This window comes from Maniola hyperantus, chromosome 2 (assembly GCF_902806685.2).
Source record: "Maniola hyperantus chromosome 2, iAphHyp1.2, whole genome shotgun sequence".
Taxonomy (NCBI): Eukaryota; Metazoa; Arthropoda; class Insecta; order Lepidoptera; family Nymphalidae; genus Maniola; species Maniola hyperantus.
Genome location: NC_048537.1, coordinates 17629774 through 17653097, shown reverse-complemented (window position 1 = coordinate 17653097; position 23324 = coordinate 17629774). Strand labels below are relative to the sequence as shown.

Genomic DNA, 23324 nt, shown 5'->3' with positions numbered 1-23324 from the left:
TAAGGTTCCATTTCACGCATACTCAAATTCATCGTACCATATAAAAAATACCTGGGATTTTGCATTTAATGAAAACGGAAAATTCTAGGTATTTGTCCTGAAGAAAATTCAGAAGTTTATAAACTACAAAATTGGGTTGGTTCCTATTTTTTATTTGAATAAAAAAACTTCTTTGTAGTGATATTTTATTAATGTGGGGTGAGAATTCACACAATACAAAATCCTATACTTATCAAAAACTTGAGTGAAGGAAATTATAATTGTTGTTCGTAGAAACAAAATATACTTATACATTTACTAGGGTAATATAATGACTACAATTAATTTATGTAGGGACAGCCGTTTTTGCCTTATTTTGTATTGGAAGGAATAGCTTGAACTCTGCTGGAAGCTCGTCTTCTGAATACAGTCTGTCTGAGAAGTAAACCCTCCTTATCCGACAGTTTGCATGTATTTGTACCCTTAATGTTTCAACATAATTAGTGCCATATGCCCTTCTTGTAAAGTCTGCAAGGTTGAATTGAATCTGATTCCAGCCTTCATCTAGACGCATAGGCATTGTACAGATGAATGGTTTGACCCGAGTTGTTGACTGGTAGTTGCTGGCTCTAAATCTTCTTCGTACATTCTTGTCATCTAGTACCTGAAAGTTAGAAAAGTTAGGGCAAAACTTTTATTAGAGGTTATGTTTACATTTATTATTTTATGAGTTTGAGAGCAGTCTATGAACTAATTATAAACACGTATGTCGCTATTTATAGAATTTGCTCACCTGAACTTCAAATGTAAAGTACTTTTTGAGGTTTTTTATTATCATAACCAAGAACGGCAGTTTGATGCCCAGCGTCTTCTTCGGATCGGCCGGGCATGTTATATACGTTGTGCTCACATTGGTCCCGACTATTTCCAGCACCAGACTCTGTATATCGTTGTCGGTAATGCGCTTTATGTGCCCATTTCGCACTTTCTTGTCCCAAATCTGCAAAGGTTTGCTGCCTATGCTGTAAAGAATTGACAGAAATCCAGACTGAAAAGTGTTCTTGAACATCTTGATACAGTGTTCCCGAAACTTCTACGTATCCTCACATTTATCAGATAGTTAACTTGGAAAGTTTAATCAATAAACGAATATTCTTTCGCGGTTGCATTACAATTTGACAGACACAGTAAACAAGAATTTTGAACACGGCCATTGGCCATGCGTTTGTTATTAATGCCAGTTGTTATGGCAACGAGGAACCCATCGACAAATGAGGAAAACGTTCCTTTAAACGCTAACATACTAGGTTAGGTTAACAAAGTGAAACACATCAAATTATTAAAGTTTTCAAGACTTAATTATTTTACTAATTCTTTTTATAAGCTGCTTTTGTTTTCTTGATTTTGCCAGATTTGAAACAATTTTAATGTGTTCACATTTCACATTTGAATAAAAATTATGACAGCTTTATGCGGAAAACGGAACGTAATGCGCCAATTTGACAGCGATTGAATTGATTGATGTCTGTTATTGTCTATGATTTTTGACAGATTAAAGAGATCACACGCGAATCGTGCGATGCATTATCGCATTTTCTCTGAATTTTCATTTTTTTGTCAACAGTAATAATTAACAATAAAGTACCTAATGAAGTGATAAATCACTCCCTTTATGACATTTTAGTATAATGATTTATTGTTTGTTTATTCTCTGTGCGTATTTGTAAAACATTGAAGATGACGGAGAACTCATCAAAAAGGTAAGAACAATAAGTTTTAAAATGTTAATGCTTATAGAAGTTGGTTCCTCTGCAGAATTGACAGAAATTTACCTGATGTAGGTACTGTAGTGCACAAAAGTAAATATGATTTCACCCTTCAACTGTTCAGGAATATTTATTCCTGAATTAGCTTTTGCAAAAAATGTTGTTTTCTGTTTTTCCACTACCTACATGGTATAGTAATAAAAAGTTAACGTTTAAAAACTCTAAAATTATAACTGGATACAAAAGTAAACTCTTCAAAAGTGGTCAATTGAATATTGACATGATGTGTCAACTATAATAGATAAACTTTTGTTTTTAATTTAAAAAGTTCTTCATCCAAGAGGTTTACTTTAACTGCCAGGGATGGTGCATATTTGTGGTAATTTGGTAATAGAGAGAGAGCCAGCGCGTGCCAGACCTTTGTTATTTTATAAAAGCTGAAAGTTTCTTTGCATATTTCGCCAACACAGGAATTATCAGTGACTATTTAAACTTTAAAGGTGTCTGGTAGGGGGTTTCCACGACACTACGTGTCTGGCAATGCATGAAGTGATTTCTAATACTATTCCATAGAAAATATAAAAAAGACTTTAAAATTTGACCTAAGATTTTTTACCTGCTACCTCCCAAAGCCACCATGATCCAAACTTCACAGTTGCTGATTGTTCCTCCTTGTGTTGTTGACAATATGCAGAGAAACTTTCAGCTTTTATAAAATAACGAAGGTCTGGCACACGCTCCATAATATTAATTTGTTAAGACCAAAAACTTACTGCTATGCTTTTCACAGGTTGTTGTAAGAAACGATGTCTTGTTTTTTAATTCAGCCCGATTTAAGTAGTTCTCTTTAAGTTGGTATATAGTAATATATTGCCTAGGTTTGTAACAGACAAACCCTTTTGTTAAAATTTTACAGACTAGGCACAGTGCATTTGCATAGGAAAAAGCCAAATTATCTCACTACAAAGTCATATTTGTTGTTTTTTTGCAATCTGACTGCAATCTCACTTGGTGGTAAGTCATGATGCAATCTAAGATGGAAGCGGGCTAACCTGGAAGGAGTATGGCAGTCTTTATTAAACCCTTTGGTTTCTACACAGCATCGTACCGGAACGCTAAATCGCTTGGCGGCTTTGCCGGTAGGGTGGAAACTAGCCACGGCCGAAACCTCTCAACAGACCCGACCAGAAATTTAGAAATTATAAAATTCCAAACCAGTCAGTCAGTCAGTCACCTTTTCCTTTTATGTATTTAGATAAAGATGATGCCCGCAACTTTGTCTACGAGGATGTTTACACATCCTGCGGGAACTATGTGTTAATCTAAATTCTAAGGTATAATCTATCAAATATTTCAGCCAAATCCGTCCAGTAGTTATTGCGTGAAAGAGTAACAAACATACACACACACACACACACACACATACAAACTTTCACCTTTATAATAATGTGTGATGAGAAACAAGTCTGAGCAATTTCAAGCAAACTTCAAAATAATAAATAATAATAATAAATAATTCTTTATTTAATAAGGCAACAGAGACCCATATTTTGTTAGTATACAGAAACCTAGTTAGTATGCGTTTTGTTAGTATGCTTAAAAAAACTATGTTAGTATATTTTGTTAGTATAATGCTTAAAAACTATGTTAGTATAAACATTTTATTTTTTATTTTATTTTTACAACAGCTATCATAATAGGGCGCAAACAATTAGATTTTGGGATCACTTTCAAGCCCTCGTCCGGTCAACACTCTGCGTATTTACCGGACGAGAACTTGAATGTCGTATTCCTTGGATTGAAAATAACTATGGCTTCACTTCGATTTTGCTTCGCGTTTCGAGGTCACTCAACTTGCACTGGAAATTAAACCTGCATACCTTACCTACTTGCGAAAGTAACCAAGTAGTAAAGGCTTGGACATAAAACGTGCGATAGCAACGTATTTAACGCGACTTGTGCTGTTCCGTTACTGTGTGTCGTGTTTTCGTAAAGCATTACCTACGTCGTTCGCCTTAGGGAGTTTGTGCACTCATCCGTAATCGTATTTTTACATTAAAAACTTGAATACGAATCGAATACGGATGAGTGCACAAACGCCCTTTCATTCATATTCGTTTTCGCAATTAAAATTAAAACACCCCCGACACAAAAACCTCAAATAAAAAATAATATGTATTTATATTTAATAATATATAATAAAATTGACAAAACTGTTTTGTTAAATTTTTTTTTTCATTTTTTCATTTCATGCTTTGTTAACTGACAGACGGACGGACAGCGAAGCTTATGGTCCCGTCCGGATATGCAGCTCTAAAAACATCCCAAAAATTAATTTCAGCAAACTAAAATGGGATAGAGTAGGTAACCATTGTATAGCAGAGCATTAGTAGAACAATGGCCGCTGGATGCGGCATCCGCGTTGACTCACTGCATTCAACACTACCCGCCAATCAATAGGCGGACCAAAAAGGCCCTAACGACGATCACGTGTAATCGATAAGGGCCTCCGTTTTTATCGGGGTTCCGTACGTAAATATGTGGACACAAGCGGAACGTGGATGTAGAATGGATAATTTCAAAGTCTTCAAAAAAACTACGACTGCAGTTTGCACTGCATTTTTTATGGTTTTATGTTTTGTAGCCGACTAGCTTATGCTCGCGACTTCGTCCGCGTGGACTGCAAAATTTCAAATCCCTATTTCACCCCCTTAGGAGTTGAATTTTCAAAAATCCTTTCTTAGCGGATGTCTACGTCATAATAGCTATCTGCATGCCAAATTTCAGCCCGATCCGTCCAGTAGTTTGAGCTGTGCGTTGATAGATCAGTCAGTCAGTCAGTCAGTCAGTCACCTTTTCCTTTTATATATATATATATAATATATAGATGACGAATCTAATGACGTATCAATATGTCTTCTGGAAGCTTATTATAATGAAACAGCCAAACTAGTCCTCATTATTAGAGACCAGTTAATTTTGCGGAACCCTCATTGTTGGAAGCAGTTTCACTTGGCAGGTATATTGTTGTGTTCATGTTGTCTTTCGACGCCTTCCACGCAATGATAGCAATCAATGGCCGAGCCAAAAGGAAACGTCCTACATAATCGATAAGACGGCCTCCTTACCATCATCATCATTGTCAACCCAACGCTGGCCCACTACTGAGAACAGGTCTCTTCTCAAAATGAGAAGGACTAGGCCATAATCCACCACGATGGCCAGTGTGGATTGGTAGACTTCACATGCCCGCCGCTGAAAACCGGCAGGAAATATTGTACATTGGCCTTTAGAAAGAGATAGCGGTTTCGTAGAGCGCTATCTCTGTCGTTGAGACCGACAAAACTTCATCGTCACATAGGTATGAGAGACAGAGACAACGCTCTACGAAGTCTGTCTGTCGATGTACAATATTTCTTGCCGGCTACAGTATGCAGAATTGCTCACAATGGGGCCGATTCTCTTGTACACAATCTCTAAACTAAACTAAATTAACAGGTCTAAATCTAGTGCTATCCTTTTCCGCAAAAAACATTATAAAAGGGATAGCAATAGATTTAGACGTGCCATTTTAGTTTAGCTTAGAGATTGTATACAACGGAATTAGCCACAATTGTTTTCCTAAACTATTCTCATTCTGTAAGGAAGCCCATGTTCAGTAGTGAACAAACGATGTGTTGAGATGATGATGATGATGATGATGATGATGATGATGATAATGATACAATTCTTCATAATAGGTACTGAGATTAACTGACTAATCATCCTGCGACAGGTGGGGTGATTACGTATCTCGACAGGCGTTAATCTCGCGATCATTACTGTCAAACGACACACGTAACAGCGGCTAGAGAGAGACTGCAATAGCCACAAAGCAAAATAAGAAGAAGAGAGACAGCAAATGAACTGTCGCATTGCTACTGCTGTCGCGTTGCTGTCGCTACTGCAACGTTTAACGTAATCACCCTGAGGGTCCAGGGTGTTTTTATGTACCAACAGTAAGTCGTATCCTCATCTGCTCACACGTCATTTTATTGGCATTCGAATGACGTGCGTTCAAGTAGTTACCTATTATATTGATACCTACAAAACTTATCGTGATTAATACATTTTTATTAAACGTTTTGGTTCCTGGTTTTTCAAGGTTTTCTTTTTTGTTTCTTTTTTTATACCTCTACATAAAATATGGTATGTTTTGCTTTAATGTGTACGAGTTCCGGCGGCGATAGGATGTCTACCTCAGGTCACACCTCAGGTCGTATGAGTAATAAGACCTAAGGTTATTAGCTTGCTGTCTGGTTTGAATGTCTCGGTTAGATGCCTATGCAAAGAATTCTTTTACTGTTTTTTTTTTAAATAATAATAGCGAGCAAACGGGCAGGCTGGTCACTTGATGTTAAGTGATTACCGCCGCCCATGAACATTTGCAGTACCAGAGAAACCATCAATGCGTTGCCGGCCTTTCAGAAATTTATTGGTCCGCCCCTTGATTAACCCCATGATGTAATCCAATGGGAACAATTTGTCGTATTTGTACGAATTGGGAATTGGTACGAAGACGAACTCAAAATAACAATATTTTGGATTTCAATCCAACTTGACTTTGACTTTGATATGCAAAAATCACGTCGATCGTTGCTCCGTTGCAACGTGATTGAAAAAAAAACCAACAAACGTATGGATATCACTACCCAAACCCAAATTTAGAAGTCGCTGAAAAAATGAAGAATGATAACTTTCAGCCCACACAGGCCATAAAGTATGTTTCCTTACCCATAAGTGGTGAGATTGTCAGGAATATATTACCGGCAATTTAGCTAACACTAGGTATAGGTAATAAAGTCTCCGACAGCACTATAATGTAAATGTCATTGATAAAGCTTTGACCAAGAACAGTGCTTTATACGGAACGATACTACAACGACATGTGGTTGCGTGGAGGTTTGCATGAAAGGACAACATTACTGGCTCTCTAGACCTATCAGCCTTTTAGCCGGCTGAGTTTGTTGTGGGCTCTTCTCAGACCTGGGCGCGTTATGAACCCTCGTAGATTTAGTTTTAAGTACGTATCAATCGTGACCACTAAATAAATAATAAATAACAATAAATAAATAAATCATTTATTGTTCCAAAGCGTTGGTACAAGTATAAGAATATTTTGCCGACATAATATTATCGCGACAAAAGACAATCATCTTACAAATTAAAATTTTAACAATCAGGAAGCGTAAAGTTTACCTATTCTAAATAAATAATTTGAGTTTGAGGACTAAATGATGACCGCGACTTCCATCCGCGTGGATTTAGGTATAAAAATCCTGTGGGAACTCTTTGATTTTCCGGGATAAAAGGTAGTCTATGTCATTTTCCAGGTCTTTAACTATACCCACGCAAAAAATCACGCCAATCCGTTGCACCGTTGCGACGTGATTGAACCAACCAAACCAACAAACAAACACACTTTCGCATTTATAATATGGGTAGTGGTGGGAAATTCTGTTTCTTCTTAGTTAGTCTTTATTTATTCATTATTGCTATAGGGCTCCTCATGTGCACGCCATTCTTCCCGGGTGAGCCTCCTCCAAGGCCCTTCAACGCTGCGTTTCCCGGTGCGAGGTCACAATTCTAGCACCTTGAGACCCCGTCTATCATTTTTTCGAACTACATGCGCTGCCCCATTGCCACTTCAGCTTCGCAACCCGTTGAGCTATGTCATTTACTCCGGTTCTCCTACGGATTTCTTCATTTCTGATTCATCAGATGATCTGACTGACTGCATTTGATCACGTAGAGAAACTCCAAGCACAGCTCTCTCCATCGCTTCTAAGTGACTCTAAGTTTTCTTATGAGGTCCCTAGCATAGTAATTAATAATTATCAACGATTTTTCTTTCATGAATATTTGATAAATTGTCGTATCGCAATCGTCTCCGTATCGTTGAGTGACACGCGGCTGTTTATCGAGAGTAGACTCGCGTGGGTCTAAACTGTAAAGCGCAACTGCGCTCGGCGATAGTAGGTCGTCGCTCTAGGCTGACCTCCCGTTCGCGGCCGCTCTCGTTCCGCCTTTGCACTATTAGCCTATCGTCATCTTTAAATATACCTATCGCTTTCAAAACATGATATTTTTGGCAATAACCAAGCTTTTGATCTTCATTTATAGCTGATGCCCGCGACTATGTCCGCGTGGATTTAGATTTTCAAAAATCCCGAGCCGGAACTCTCGGAAGCTCGGAACGCGACAGGTGGAGATGGCAATCGGGGTATGAGGCTAGGTGACGCCCCGCAATCCCCGATTGCCATCTCGACCTGTCGCGGACTATACTCGAATAATAAAAAGGTTCATCCTGCCTGACCATACCATGCAAACCACGTGAGCGTCAGATTTATAATAATATCTAGGAAGTAGGCAGTTGCAACCTTCTGAATTAAATATGGATTTTTACAACATTAATATTCTAATTATTGTTACATATTTCCGTGCAAGTAGACTGTTTAAACAGGATTTATGCTTCTGCAAGCAAGCTTACAGTCACAGATGAACACACTAGATAAAACTGAGTAAATAGGTACTACACTTATACTTTTTGCTTCCCGGAAAATGATTGACTACAGTAGGTACGTGGCAGAAAATAATGTACATCGACCTTTAGAAATAGACAGAACCTGTTTTGTAGACCAAATTGTCGCTGTTGAGACCGACAAAACGTCACATAAGTAGGTATGAGGGTATGAGTGACAAAGACAACGCTCACAAAGCCGAAATCTCATGCTTACTATTATCTGTGCTAAAGTTCGATATACATTATTGTCTGCCTCATACTGTACGTATAGTACGCGACAGGTCGAGATGGCAACCCTATGCGGGATAGCACGGGTGACGTGCGGGTGTGCGGGGCGTCCCCCCGCCTCATACCCCGATTGCACATCTCGTACTGTACTTAGAAGAGAGATCAATAATTCAGTCAGTATTTGATTTGTTAAAACTTCCTACGTTTTGTCTGAATTCCTACGCAGGATTGATGATCAATTTATAACATTTCTCCGAAACTTCTAACAACTTACGCATGTTGATGTATGTGAATATTCAACTCTATGTCCGTAGCTTAAGACTCAAGGTAAGGACGTCAAGATCGCGTGCCCCAGTCTAGGTATAGCCGGCCTAGGTTCATCGTTCGGGAGATCGCTTTGAACGACAAGTCAAAGGGAAGACATAGATCTAAGGCTAATATTTAGCTATAATCCAAAAAATTCTGTTCAGCCGTTTGAAAATTATCAGCTCTTTTCTAGTTTTCGTAGACCGGTTATCACTATCCGACCAATACATATTAGTATCCAGCCAAATTTTAATAAGGACAAATTCCAATAAAGTGACGCACTGGCATGTTAGTGCGTAATGTCTATATATTACAAAAACCATTTCAAGATTCTGTAAGTACTGTATTAGTAAACAGATAATACCGTAAGTTCCCGTAAACACCCTATATTTTTGCGACGGGGCCTTCAAAATATTCTAAGATCTTACAAGAAGGGGCAATAGCGAAAAAATCGTCTTCTATTTTAAATCCTTGATCGATCACCCAATCCATGACTGATGAGTCATGGTTAAAGGATTTGCACGCCACATTAGGTTTTATTATTATTATACACTTTATTTGTACCACCACAAGAAGGATTACAATAAAAGAACAAAAAAAACACAGATAGAAGGAAGATACAAAAGGCGGCCTTATCGCTAAGGTACCTTAGGTTCAGGGCACATTTCGGAAACTTAAAGGGCATTATTTTGTAAAAATGCCATAGAGCATATTTTATATTTTCTCGACCCGTGGTCTAGTCCTTTGGCAAAGGGGAAACGTAGTATGTAACCTCTCCCCCATGAAAGGAACGACCGCGTTGCTTTTTGGCGAGAATGTCCGCAAAAATATTACCGGCGGAAACTCAGTGCGTCAACATCTCATTGGTCTGACAATTGTAGATAGAGAGAGATAAATCCTGAAGTCTGTGCGGTCTTTTCTCACGACCTTTCCTTGTTTATTTCTCCTACATCGTGCGACTGCAGCCAAGGGCTAACTTGTATCTGAATTAAAAAAAAACCGGCCAAGTGCGAGTCAGGCTCGCGCACCGAGGGTTCCGTACTACACTCGTATTTATTCGACATTTTGCACGATAAATCGTAGATAGAGAGAGATAAATCCTGGAGTCTGTGCGGTCCTTTCTCACGACCTTTTCCTTGTTTATCCATATTACAGTAGGTACTACTGTACCTACTGTAATATGATCTGATGATCTGATGATGAATTTAATATGATGTAATAAACCTGTTCAGGGAATTATTCTGCCGAATCCATCGTGTCCTGATATTTACCTTGACTTTTATACTCACCCCTTGCATGTCATATCTTAAAACCTACAATTTCAGGTGGACTTGTATAACAATAATAAAAATTCATAGCGGTTGTTGTGTTTTTTCTTTATAACAATGAGTGGGAAAGTTCTCATGCTGTTCTGGATTGTATGAGTCTTTGTCGCGTAGCAGTAAACTAGACAATTTTCTTTTATAAGATTACTTTATTTTATATCTTTGGAAAATTTTCTGACTTGCTATTTCTCCAAACTTGAACTACGAACTTGTTTCCGACCGTATTCCTTGTTTTCTTTATTTTATTCAGATACAAGTTAGCAATTGACTGCAATCTCACCTGGTGGTAAGTGATGATACTGTATCATCATTTACCACCAGGTGAGATTGGTAAGATGGAAGCGGGCTAACCTGGGAGGGGTATGGCAGTTTTCCATGCCCCTTTGGTTTCTAGACGGCATTGTACCGGAAGCTAAATCGCTCGGCGGCACGGCTTGGCCGGTAGGGTGGTAACTAGTCACAGCCGAAGCCTCCCACCAGACCAGACCGGAGAAATCATAAAATTCCAAACCCCTGCCAGGAATCGAACCCGGGAGCTCCCACTAAAAAGACCACAGTGATTTCTATTGTGCCAAGTGATTTAGCGCATTCCGGTACGATGCCGTGTATAAACCAAAGGGTATGGGTATGGGTTTAATAAAAACTGCCATATCCCTTCCAGGTTATCCCGCATCTATCTTAGATTGCATCATCATTTACCACCAGGTGAGATTGCAGTCAAGGGCTAACTTGCATCTGAATAAAAAAAAACCGGCCAAGTGCGAGTCAGGCTCGCGCAATGAGGGTTCCGTACTACAGTCGTATTTTTTCGACATTTTGCACGATAATTCAGAAACTATGATGCGTAAATAAATAAAATATATAAATAATAAATAAAAATCTGTTTTAGAATGTACAGGTGAAGACCTCTCATATGATACCCCACTTGATATAGTCACTCATTTCGAAAGTTGAAAATACTAATTATTAGTTCATGACCACAATTAAATTTTTTTTGTGTGATCTAACCCTAAATTCAAGGTTTTCAGATTATTCCCCAAATGTCAGCTATAAGATCTACCTACCTGCCAAATTTCATGATTCTAGGTCAACGGGAAGTACCCTGCAGGTTTCTTGACAGACAGACAGACAACAAAGTGATCCTATAAGGGTTCCGTTTTTCCTTTTGAGGTACGGAACCCTAAAAAATAGAACCCTATTTCCCCAGTAAAAATCCAGTAACCTCAGTTCAGAAATGGGATGAATGCTAATCTAGATACTAGAGTCAAAATAACAACGGTATATCAACAGGCATGCCAATAAAAAGGTCAGGCGCGTATCGCATAGGATCCGTGTATTTATAGACGGACCAACACGCTGTTGTATTTATCTGGTGCCGCCCACCCGTCTCTTGTCGCGCTCGTCACGCCGCGGCAAAATACATCGCTGAGCATTTGATTTGTGTAACTAATCGTCATCATCATGATCAACCCATCGCCGGCTCGCTACAAAGCACGGGTATCCTCTCAGAGTGAGAAGGGTTTTGGCCATAGTCTACCAAACCGGCCATGATCGGATTGGTAGACTTCACACACCTTTGAGAACATTATGGAGAACTCTCAGGCATGCAGGTTTCCTCACGATGTTTTCCTTCACCGTTAAAGCAAGTGATATTTAATTAATTAAAATGCACATAACTCCGAAAAGTTAGAGGTGCGTGCCCGGAACCGACCTTTGATTAGAAGGCGGACGTCCTAACCACTAGGCTATCACAGCTTTTTTAGCACACAGAAGTTATTCCGTTATTAAACAAAATATTGATTTTTCAACTAATCAAACAATCAAAGTGTAATTAATCATCATCAATTAAATTTTTTTAACAGACTTATCGTGAATAATATTCTTCGACATAAAAGCGAACAAAGTGTAAAATATGCCATATTTTGTACAATCATTTTATTATTGTATTGTTCTATGCCGATCTGACTTTCGTAAACGCTTGTAATGAGTCTAAATCGAAAATAATTACAAATACAAAGTATATTGACCATTCAAATATAGACAAAATACCAAATATGCTCAACAAGTTCAAAGTTTTCATAAAACGTAAACTTATTGAAAAATCCTATTACAATGTAAAAAATTATTTGAATGATAAGAAAGCCTGGGAATAAGTTGCTTAACAGCTTTGTGTTAGTTCTAAGTGATTTTGTAAAGTGGTGATAATAAAAAAAATACCCGACTGAGTTTGTTGTGGACTCTTCTCAGACTTGGGCCCATTTGGAACCCTCGTCGTAGCTTTAGTTTTAAGTACGTATTAATTATCACCACTATATCATATCGTCGACAAATAAAAAAAATTGACAATCAGGAAGCGTAAAATTTTACCGATTCTGAATAAATAATTTGTGTTTGAGTTTGTAATAGGTAAAGCTCTTGTGCAGCAGGAAAAACTCCCATATTTCCAAAGCTGTCAACGTCAGAATGGACGGAAGGCAGTCTGCTGAGAGACGGCGCAAGAGACGATCGCTCGAAGCTCCGTGCGCACGCTTCGACCGGTTATGACTTGAAAGGATCGTTTATTTTGGGATTTAACTTTTGTTAATCGCTTTTGAATGTTCGCAGCGGACGTGCCGTTACGTAAATATAAATATTCTCAATTCTCAATAATTCCTCCAACCGTTCTGAAAAGTGTGTCTCTGAAATCAGTGTTTCTGTGATAAGAGATATCGGTTGTGGACATTTAGCAAACCAGGATACATTGAACAGTTACAGTGTTTACTTATCGAACGGGTATTCAAACGTGTTTCTGTGTGGTAGTTAGCTATACTGATTATACTATCACGTTTCTCAGAATTTTGTGTGAAGTGTTTTTTGGTTTCGTGAAACTCGCCCACCTGAATTGTATTGACTGCTCCAAATATCTTCTGTGACGTGGAGGATAATAAAGCTTTGGTTATTTGTGTTCTAATTCAAATTCCGCTCGAGGATTAGTTGTTTGACCAAGCATCACTGTGATAACCTCAAGGTTGGAGACATGGGGATGTTGTGATAGCCAAGATGGCAGTAATGGCCAAGATGAAGTGCCCTCATGGACGCTGAGGGTAGGCTCGTGTTTTGGAAGGGTGGCATGTGGGAGGGGGGTGCTCCTACCCTCAGTTGTAACACGTGCAAGAAGCGGCGCGACGACAGGATGAGCGCCAACGAACGCCTCTTGTGAGTTTTGTCACTGATTGTTTACCTCCACCCTTAGTATTTGATGAAGCGAGAATTCAATTTACCGAGTCGATTTGAGGATTCGATTATTTGGAATTGTAAGGAGACAAACAATATGTACAACAGCCTCAAAGCGTTTTTAGGGTACCGTAGTAAACAAGGAACCCTTATTAGTGCTAGAAATCTGTAATTTGGCATGCGTATAAATATTAATCACGCCGACAAAGTGGTGAAATAAAATTGTGATAAATATTTTTTTAGGGTAGCTTCCCTACATGTAAAGTGGGGATGAATTTTTTTTTCTCGTCTACCCCATAGTGTGGGATATCGTTGATTAAGTCTTTTAAAAATACTGTGGGTGTGGGAACATCATTTCACGATTTCTAGATCCGTTTGTGAAATATGATGTTTTAAAGTGCTAATTTTTATTAGAGTCCTTTGGCCCCCCTCTCGTCTATCACCCAAATGGTAGTATATAGGACTGTGAAAAAATTCACAGCAGTAGTATATATAACAGAAGTAGGTATTACCATCAACACCCACAGCTGCATATAGGCCATTTCAAGAACACGCGACTATTTATACCATCTTTTGCCTTCCTCATCTACATTATTGTATATTCGGCCATATTTATAGGTGGAGAAGTTCTAAAGTTCAACCATCTTTTGCAAAACTCGCGTTACAAATTAATGGACATGGCAATCTTGAAACCTGCTAGCTTTCCAAATCCCTTTCAGTTACCTCCCGGGCGCAGTGGTGAGCGCTGTAGTCTTATAAGCGGGATGTCCCAGGTTTGATTCTCGGTAAGGGCGAATTGGGAATTTGTAATTCAGTCAACGGATAGACGTGATTTTTTGTATGGGTATAGTTAAAGACCTGGAGAGCGCCATAGGCTACCTTTTATCCCGGGAAATCAAAGAGTTCCCACATTTTTTTAAAACCTAAATCCACGCGTACCTACCTACCTACGAAGTCGCGGGCGCGAATTTAAAAAACTTTCCAGTGCTAACATATTATTAAAGCTTTAAAAGGAAGGTAAAATATTACAATAACAATGATACAATACTAAATTATTGAACTACATAACCGGTGAGGAAATAGCTCGTACCTACAATGTGGTGAGATGGTGAGTCAGCAGGAATGTTGATGTGGTTGGCTGTGTGCAGTGGCGTGCAGGTCATAGAGGCATAAATACACTGCTTACCCCAGTTGCAATAGCTCAATGCATATTTTTCATTATGATCTGCCAGTAAACAGGCACCTACCTAACTTACTAATGCCTACCCTGGCTTCAAACTGTGCACGCCACTGGCTGTGTGCTATGCTTGGAGTTTCTCTACGTGTTCAATCCGTAGTAGAACCATAGTAACCAACATAGCTCAACGGGTTGCGAAGCTGAAATGGCAATATGGGCATCAGAACATATCGCGTGTAACCAGAACGCTAGCAAAAACTTAGCGTTATTGTTATACCTACCTAAACACAATCCAATGCCAATAACCATTTGCCTCATTTTGTAGTTTTAGTATTTTTCGAACCCGCAAAGTATATAGCGTGCAAAACTCGGGTCAATGCCCCGCCTACGACGCAGCAGCCTACTTATGGAACGTTCGTTGACCTCTAGCGTCAGTTAGATGTTTTATCTTAATATATAAATGTGAGTGTGGATGTTTGGATGTTTGTTACTCAATCACGCAAAAACGGCTGAACGGATTTGGATGGAATCTGGAATGGAGTTTTAGTATTTTTCAAACCCGCAATGTATAGCGTGCAAAACTCGGGTCAATGCCCCGCCTACGACGCAGCAGTGGCCTACTTATGGAACGTTCGTTGACCTCTAGCGTCAGTTAGATGTTTTATCCTAATCTTCTAAATATATAAAAGGAAAAGGTGACTGACTGACTGACTGACTGACTGACTGACTGACTGACTGACTGATCTATCAACGCACAGCTCAAACCACTGGACGGATCGGGCTGAAATTTGGCATGCAGATAGCTATTATGACGTAGGCATCCGCTAAGAAAGGATTTTTGAAAATTCAACCCCTAAGGGGGTGAAAAAGGGGTTTGAAATTTGTGTAGTCCACGCGGACGAAGTCGCGAGCATAAGCTAGTAATATTATAAATGTGAAAGTGTGGATGTTTGGATGTTTGTTACTCAATCACGCAAAAACGGCTGAACGGATTTGGATGAAATCTGGAATGGAGTTTTAGTATTTTTCAAACCCGCAATGTATAGCGTGCAGACTCGGGTCAATAGTGAGGAAATAACTTGTGGTGGTGAGTGGTGAGTCAGCAGGAATGTTGTTGTGGAAGTCTGTGCCACTCGGAGTGACTAAGTTAGTGCCGTTACAATTTCAGATGTCCTAATTAACTTCGTCAACAGATTATGCGGTTATTACACTTTTTCACTTAATTTTAAGTTAAGTAAATTCTTATTCTTTTATAGCATGATAGGCTTACGCTTGACAGCAATCATTATTATTAATTACTAGCTGATACCCGCGACTTCGTCCGCGTGGAATTAGGTTTTTTAAAAATCCCGTGGGAACTCTTTGGTTTTCCGGGATAAAAAGTAGCCTATGTCACTCTCCAGGTCTTCATCTATACCCATGCAAAAAATCACGTCAATCCGTTGCACCGTTGTGACGTGATTGAAGGACAAACCAACAAACAAACACACTTTCGCATTTATAATAAGGGTACTGACTAGCTTAAACTCGCGACTTCGTCTGCGTGGACTACACAAATTTCAACCCCCTATTTGACCCCATTAGGGGTTGAATTTTCAAAACTCCTTTCTTAGCTTATGCCTACGTCATAATAGCTATCCGCATTCCAAATTTCAGCTCAATCCGTCCAGTAGTTTCAGCTGTGCGTTTATAAATCAGTCAGTCAATCAGTCAGTCACCTTTTCCTTTTATACCGTAGAGAAATTGTCAAATTGCTCTCTCCATCGCCCGCTTTCTTATAAGGCCCACAGTTAGTTACCATGTCTCGGAAGAAATAATTAACATACCTACTTACCTGCCGTTAAATTCAGTTGTCATAATATGGGGTATAGACTCAGGGCTCCATATTAAGCTGCATCAAGATAATTTAAAGCGATTTGATATTGTTTCAGTTGTATATAAATTATTTTAATCACAATCTATCCATACAATGGTCGATTATCATTGTCCGATGATGGTCTGATGTCTCAATTATTGTTATATACTTATTGTAACGAGATAAAGCATGTTTAAAAACATCCGTTGGTCAGTTCACATTATTCCAGTCCAGTAATCCAGCGAGTTAATCCAGTCCAGTGCTGGACTGGATTATATCGTCCACATTATTCCAGTCATTCAAAAGCTGTTAGATCGGTAACACTATAGTGACAATGCTTTCAAGAAAGGAGTTTAGAAATTGTTTTAAAACTGTTCAATTATTACTGTTAGAAGAAGTAACTGATGTAGTTGAAGAAGAACTAAAAAGAAAAAAGCGGATTTGGGTGAGAAACTGGATAAGCGAAAGAAATGTAAAAGGAGGCTCAACAATGCTTTTGCAACAGCTGAAATCAGAAGATGCCTATGAATATAGATTGGCAATGAGAATGACAGCAGAAAATTTTGAGGAGTTGTTATCATTAATTTCAAACAATATTCAACGTAACGATACATTATTAAGAGATGCCATACCTGCAAAATTAAAACTAGAAGTCACTCTATCCTTTTTATCTACTGGAAATAGTTACAGAAGCCTCAGTCATCTGTTTCGGTTGCCAAAATCATCTATATCGCAAATCATATCAGAAGTTTGTCAAGAAATAAAAGGGCATTAAAAGATCACATCAAGGTAACTAATTTTCTTTATTATAATTTCCTCATACTTAACACTATTTCACATTTAAGCTTGATTGAAAGCATTCATAATAATATTGGCGTATTCTGTATCTTCACACAATAAATTAAGTGAATCATCAGTGGCTTGGGTGTCTGTAGTAGATGCTGGACTCATTGAAAATGTATTAGAACTTGGACCAGGCGCTTGTAGTATGTGAGAATAACTCGTATTACTAAATCTCAAATCGTTCAGTCTACATTTTGTTACCACTTTTTGTATTTCTTCTTGGCCTAGGATAGCCTGTTCTGTGGAAAGTTTTCTTAATTGCGTTGCAATGTATTTTCCAAAGATATCAAATTCATCTTCCTCTCTTTCTGAGTTGGAGAAGTCATTTTTGATCTCCTTCATGTTTTTGACAATTGCAGATAACTCTGTTAATCTAGACTTCTTCTTTCGTGGTTCCGGTGCAGAATTTCTTATAAATGAATTGAACTCGGCGAACCATTTTATCTTCGGCTGGTAAACATCACCACTAGCACCAGAAGTGGAGGATTTTTTAATCTTGTCCAGTTCAAGGTAGTATGTAGATCGCATACTTTTTATTTTATTTTTTACATCTTCTACAGTAAAACCTTCTATTTGCATACCCTCACAAATTTTTTGCAGGGCGGATTGGCGCATGCCTTTGTGTTTATAAAATTCTGAAGTGATATCCCACAGACACACATGTTCTCTATACAAAGAAACAAACAGAAGAGTTTGGTTTTCAGTTAATTTCATTGTTAGGAATTAGCTATAGAACTCCACAAAAAACAACAATGCGTGTTCACTGTAAAACGTGTAATCAAGCACTGGATTGGCCGTTCACACTATTCCAGTGGCGCTGGAATGGGCGAGCTGGAATGAAAAATAGACCGTCATTCCAGTCACTGGACTGGATTGATCACTGGAATGGGTACATTCCAGTGCAGGTTCACATTGTTCCAGTAGCATTCCAGCACTGGACTGGAATGCTGGACTGGAATGCTACTGGAATAATGTGAACCGACCATTATCTAACGAGCAGGCAGCAGGCAGGAGGCACACCGAGTTCATGTTGTGATATCGTTCAACGGAAAATATTTGTTCAGATTCATTTTGATAATATTCATAACCTATCAACAATCGAAAAAAGCTGTGATAGCCTAGTGGTTAGGATGTCATCGGAGGTCGGGGGTTCAATCCCGTGCACGCACCTCTACTTTTCGGAGTTATGTGCGTTTTAACCGACATAGCTCAACGGGTTGCGAAGCTGAAGTGGCAATGGGCAGGGCACATAGTTCGTAAAACCGATAGATGTTGGGGTCCCAAGGTGCTGGAATGGCGACCTCGCACTGGAAGACCCCCTCCACTAGGAGGACGGACCTCAGACGAGTTGCAGGGAGCAGCTGGATTCAGGCGGCGCAAGATCGTGGCGTGTGGAAGTCCCTACAAGAGACCTATGTCCAGCTGTGGGCGTCTATCGGTTGTTGTTGATGATGATGATGATGATGACGAAGAAAGCGCTGAAAAGCGTGTGGAAGGTGTAAAGGATATAGTTAGCAAGGATGGACTACATGTGGGCTCGTTTAACATCTGTGCCCGAGAAAGGAATGCGACGCTGTTTTAGTTTCTTTATGACATAAATAAACACACAGACACACAACAACTAACTCTTTAAATAGAGAGAAATTACTCCCGTTCTTATTATGCGCAGATTTTTATGATTTTGAAGAATTGCTTGGTATTAAGGTTCGTACGCACCTGAGCGGCGCGGCGCGGCGCTTCAGTCCGACTGCAGAACGCGTCACCTCAGGCCGCTCGACGGTGCCTACCGCACTACAACTTCAGTACGCGGCACCTCGCGTCACTTGCGCGTCACTTTTATACCCGTTCGCGTACGAGCGCGAAGCGCCGCGCCGCGCCGCTGGGTATGTCGCACTAGCGTCACTGCACTGCGCGTCGCTTCGCTGCGCTTCAAAATATTCTCTCCAGCCGTGCCGCGCGGCAACGCGCGGTGAAGCGCTGTGCAGCGCCGCTCTAGTGCGATATGCGCCATACAAAATGATAGAAATGATATTTTGAAGCTCTGTGCCGCGACGTGCAGCTCGCTGAAGCGCCGCGCCGCGCCGCTCAGGTGCGTACGAACCTTTAAAGTTAATAGCGTTGCCCGTAAATAATATTGATACATTTAGGTACCATATTCGAGCAAAATAAATGATTATCATTTATGATTACCCGGTTTGGTATTATCAACTTTGGCCCAACAGAAATATTACCCAGTTTGGTGTTAACAACTTTGGCCCAACAGAAATATTACCCGGTTTGGTGTTAACAACTTTGGCCCAACAGAAATATTACCCGGTTTGGTGTTAACAACTTTGGCCCAACAGAAATATTACCCGGTTTGGTGTTAACAACTTTGGCCCAACAGAAATATTACCCGGTTTGGTGTTAACAACTTTGGCCCAACAGAAATATTACCCGGTTTGGTGTTAACAACTTTGGCCCAACAGAAATATTACCCGGTTTGGTGTTAACAACTTTGGCCCAACAGAAATAGAAATAAGTATTTTTTTATTCGATTATACAAGTACTTCTAAATCATCCACTGTTTCGTAACGGCTTCCCAATCAAATCAATTCTATGTTCTCATCTATATTATAATTTATCCAAAAAAACCGGCCAAGTGCGAGTCAGACTCGCGCAACGAGGGTTCCGTACTACAATCGTATTTTATCGACATTTTGCAGGATAATTCAAAAACTATGATACATAAAAATAAATAAAAATCTGTTTTAGAATGCACAGGTGAAGATACCCCACTTGATATAGTTATCTTACTTAAAAAAATTGAAAATACTAATTATTAGTTTATGACCACAATTTAATTTTTTTTGTTTGATGCAACCATAAATTCACGGTTTTCAGATTTTTCTCCAAATGTCAGCCAAATAAGATCTACCTATCTGCCAAGTTTCATGATTCTAGGTCAACGGGAAGTACCCTGTAGGTTGCTTGACAGACAGACAGACAGACAACAAAGTGATCCTATAAGGGTTCCGTTTTTCTTTTTGAGGTACGGAACCCTAAAAATTACAAAGCGAATTTGCTTATAAATTGCTTTTTGGGCAAAGTATCATTGAATGGCAAAGTTGTCTAGTACATTATGATGGTAACTATACTATTTAGGACGTAGAATTTAGGAAGGTGGAATAAGCCCTATACCACAGAATATATTATAATAGTACTAACGTACCTGTTAGTGACGTCTAGCCCACAAGGGGGGAGAGTGAGCATAAGGGACAAGGAAGAGACAAAAATAATTTGTAGGGAGTCAAGAAGGCGCCCCGGGAAAATGCCAAGAGCAAGTACCGAACGGGCGCCCTCCCGCGATTCGGCCCATATAACCGAGAGGTTGGTGGGGCCATGGGAGGTGGAGGGTTGTCCCAAGTACTAACGTACCTATACTTGGTAAACTGGACGAGGAGGTTAAGTAAATAAGTTGGTTTATTTGTTCTGATCGAACTGTAGGGACGGGGCACTCTGTAAACTGTAATCATGTCTATCCAGTTATACTGGTGATACCTACAGTTAGTTTCGTATGTCAATTTAAGGCCCAAGACACGGGTCTGCCCTCGAAATTTGAATTTCGCTGGCAGACCGTGTCTTCCACCTTAACAAGTTATATCGCTTCTCTTTCTCGGTCGGTTTATAAGTTATTAACATATACATAATAAATACAAGCTAGTTTTTTATTAGTTAACATGCGAAAGTGTGTTTGTTTGTTGGTTTGTCCTTCAATCACGTCGCAACGGTGCAATGGATTGACGTGATTTTTTACATGGGTATAGATAAAGACCTGGGAGAGTGACATTGGCTACTTTTATTTCGGAAAATCAAAGAGTTCCCACGGGATTTTTAAAAAAACCGGCCAAGTGCGAGTCAGGCTCGCGCAATGAGGGTTCCGTACTACAGTCGTATTTTTTCGACATTTTGCACGATAATTCAAAAACTATGATGCATAAAAATAAATAAAAATCTGTTTTAGAATGTACAGGTGAAGACCTTTCATATGATACCCCACTTGATATAGTCACTCACTTCGAAAGTTTTTTTTTTAATTTAATTTTTTTTGTGTGATCTAACCCTAAATTCACGGTTTTCAGATTTTTCCCCAAATGTCAGCTATAAGATCTACCTACCTGCCAAATTTCATGATTCTAGGTCAACGGGAAGTACCCTGTCGGTTTCTTGACAGACAGACAGACAGAAAACAAAGTGATCCTATAAGGGTTCCGTTTATCCTTTTGTGGTACGGAACCCTAAAAACCTAATTCCACGCGGACGAGGTCGCGGGCATCAGCTAGTATACATATACAATCTAGTTTTTTATAAGTTAACATATACATATACAAGCAATTTTTTTATAAATTAACATATACCTACATATACCTAGTTCCATAATGTCATGGCAATATCAGTAGGCCGTGGGGGTTATGGCGGTCGTCGACACCAGTTTCGTAATGCATGGATTTTATTGCGGCTCCCTTGTTTACGTGCACCAGCCACCACGTCACACGTGCACCACGTCACACGTGCGAGGTAATGGGCCGGCGGACTTCAAACATGAACGAAGTTAAGTGGCTTATTAATTACTAGATGATGGCCGCGACTTCGTCCGCGTGGATTTAAGTTTTGAAAAATCCCGCGGGAACTCTTTGATAAAAAGTAGCCTGTGTCCTTCCCCGAGATGCAAGCTATCGCTGTACCAAATTTCGTCAAAATCGGTTGAACGGATGGGCCGTGAAAGGCGAGCAGACAGACTTTCGCATAATTTTATAATATTAGTATGGATTAGATGCAGTGATCGCAAATTAGGTAGAAGTGTACAATCTGAACGCTTGTTCTGACATAAAAAGCACAATTCAGCTCGCATAGAGCTGTAGCCTAAAATCTATTATATAAAACAAGCTTATTCTTGCGACTTCGTCCGCGTGGACTACATAAATTTCAAACCCCTATTTCACCCTCTTAGGGGTTGAATTTTCAAATATCCTTTCTTAGCGGATGCGTACATCATATTAGCTATCTGCATGCCAAATTTCTGCCCGATCCGTCCAGTAGTTTGAGCTGTGCGTTGATAGATCAGTCAGTCAGTCAAACCTTTTATTAGATTACTAGATGATGCCCGCGACTTCGTCCGCGTGGATTTAGGTTTTTAAAAATCCCGTGGGAACTTTTTGATTTTCCGGGATAAAAAGTAGCCTATGTCCTTACTCCTGCCCCGGGATGTTAGCTATCTCTGTACCAAATTTCGTCAAAATCGGTTGGACGGATGGGCCGTGAAAGGCTAGCAGACAGACAGACACACACATTTTCGCATTTATAATATTAGTATGGATATACGAGTAGAAGATGGCCGCGACTTCGGCGCATTAGATTTTAAAATATTCCGTGGGAACTCTTTCATTTTCCGAGAATATTCCGTTAAAATAACGTTTTGTGTGTATTGTTTCAGTGAGTTAAAGAAGTTATCGGAGGAGAGTTTGACGCGGCAGCCGGAGGAGGTCTTCGACATTATCTGCAAGCTCGGAGAGGGCTCCTATGGCAGCGTATACAAGGTTCGTCTTATTTAACTTTTTTTAACCGACTTCAAAAAAAGGAGGAGGTTCTCAATTCGTCGGAATCTTTTTTTTATTTTTTTATTTTATTTTTTATTTTTTATGTATGTTCCCCGATTACTCGAAAACGCCTGGACCGATTTTGAAAATTCTTTTTTTGTTTGAAAGGGTATACTTCAAAGTTGGTCCCATTTCAATTTGGTGAAGATCTGATGAACATCTTCGAAGATAGATACTGGAACTCCTCAACGGATAAGAGTAAATTGCTCGCGATCAGTGTAATAGCTTAGTAAACAGTAGATTTTTAACCAGTCATAGCATAATTCCATGGGGCCACTAAAATTGTGAAATAAAAAAAATTTACAAAAAAAATAAAAACCGACTTCGTTACACAAACACTAAAAATTGAAAAATAATTTAATTTATTACCGAATATATTACGTATACAAGAGTTAATATAGTTTTCCATAATAATATTTTTTGGGGTCGGTGCC

The 23324-nt window shown here is 39.4% G+C and overlaps 3 protein-coding genes across 5 annotated transcripts in view; 1 reads left to right on the top strand and 2 right to left on the bottom strand.

Annotated features, from left to right (window-relative positions):
* Nucleotides 1-174: 174 nt before the first annotated feature.
* Nucleotides 175-1224, bottom strand: Bug22 (cilia- and flagella-associated protein 20). The gene is made up of 2 exons (XM_034982624.2): nt 773-1224; nt 175-643 (listed from the first exon to the last, which is right to left on the bottom strand). Exons 1-2 carry the CDS (start codon nt 1046-1048, stop codon nt 326-328), a joined length of 594 nt encoding a protein of 197 aa, XP_034838515.1. The 5' UTR covers nt 1049-1224; the 3' UTR covers nt 175-325.
* A 317-nt stretch (nt 1225-1541) lies between these two features.
* Nucleotides 1542-23324, top strand: part of hpo (serine/threonine-protein kinase hippo) — a 36399-nt gene continuing 14616 nt past the window's right edge. The window contains exons 1-2 of one of the 3 annotated variants that reach the window (XM_069507326.1): nt 1542-1739; nt 22728-22830. In XM_069507326.1, coding sequence (XP_069363427.1) covers nt 1717-1739; nt 22728-22830 — 126 coding nt within the window. In that variant the 5' untranslated portion in view covers nt 1542-1716. Of the gene's footprint in view, nt 1740-12707; nt 13362-22727; nt 22831-23324 lie in introns of those variants that run through there. The other 2 variants (XM_069507320.1, XM_069507322.1) reach the window with 2 other exon arrangements.
* The window catches only part of LOC138404240 (uncharacterized), a 126354-nt gene continuing 120233 nt past the window's right edge, over nt 17204-23324 (bottom strand). The window contains exon 2 of the mRNA XM_069507747.1: nt 17204-18243. Coding sequence (XP_069363848.1) covers nt 17252-17968 — 717 coding nt within the window. The 5' untranslated portion in view covers nt 17969-18243 and the 3' untranslated portion in view covers nt 17204-17251. The remainder of the gene's footprint in view (nt 18244-23324) is intronic.

What these genes read in the sequence shown, in the direction of transcription:
- Bug22 (XM_034982624.2), bottom strand. Translation starts at nt 1,048, where the DNA reads ATGTTCAAGAACACTTTTCAGTCTGGATTTCTGTCAATTCTTTACAGC. An exon ending in ACTTTACATTTGAAGTTCAG is followed by an intron (nt 644 to 772) that starts GTGAGCAAATTC and finishes TCTAACTTTCAG; the next exon opens with GTACTAGATGACAAGAATGT.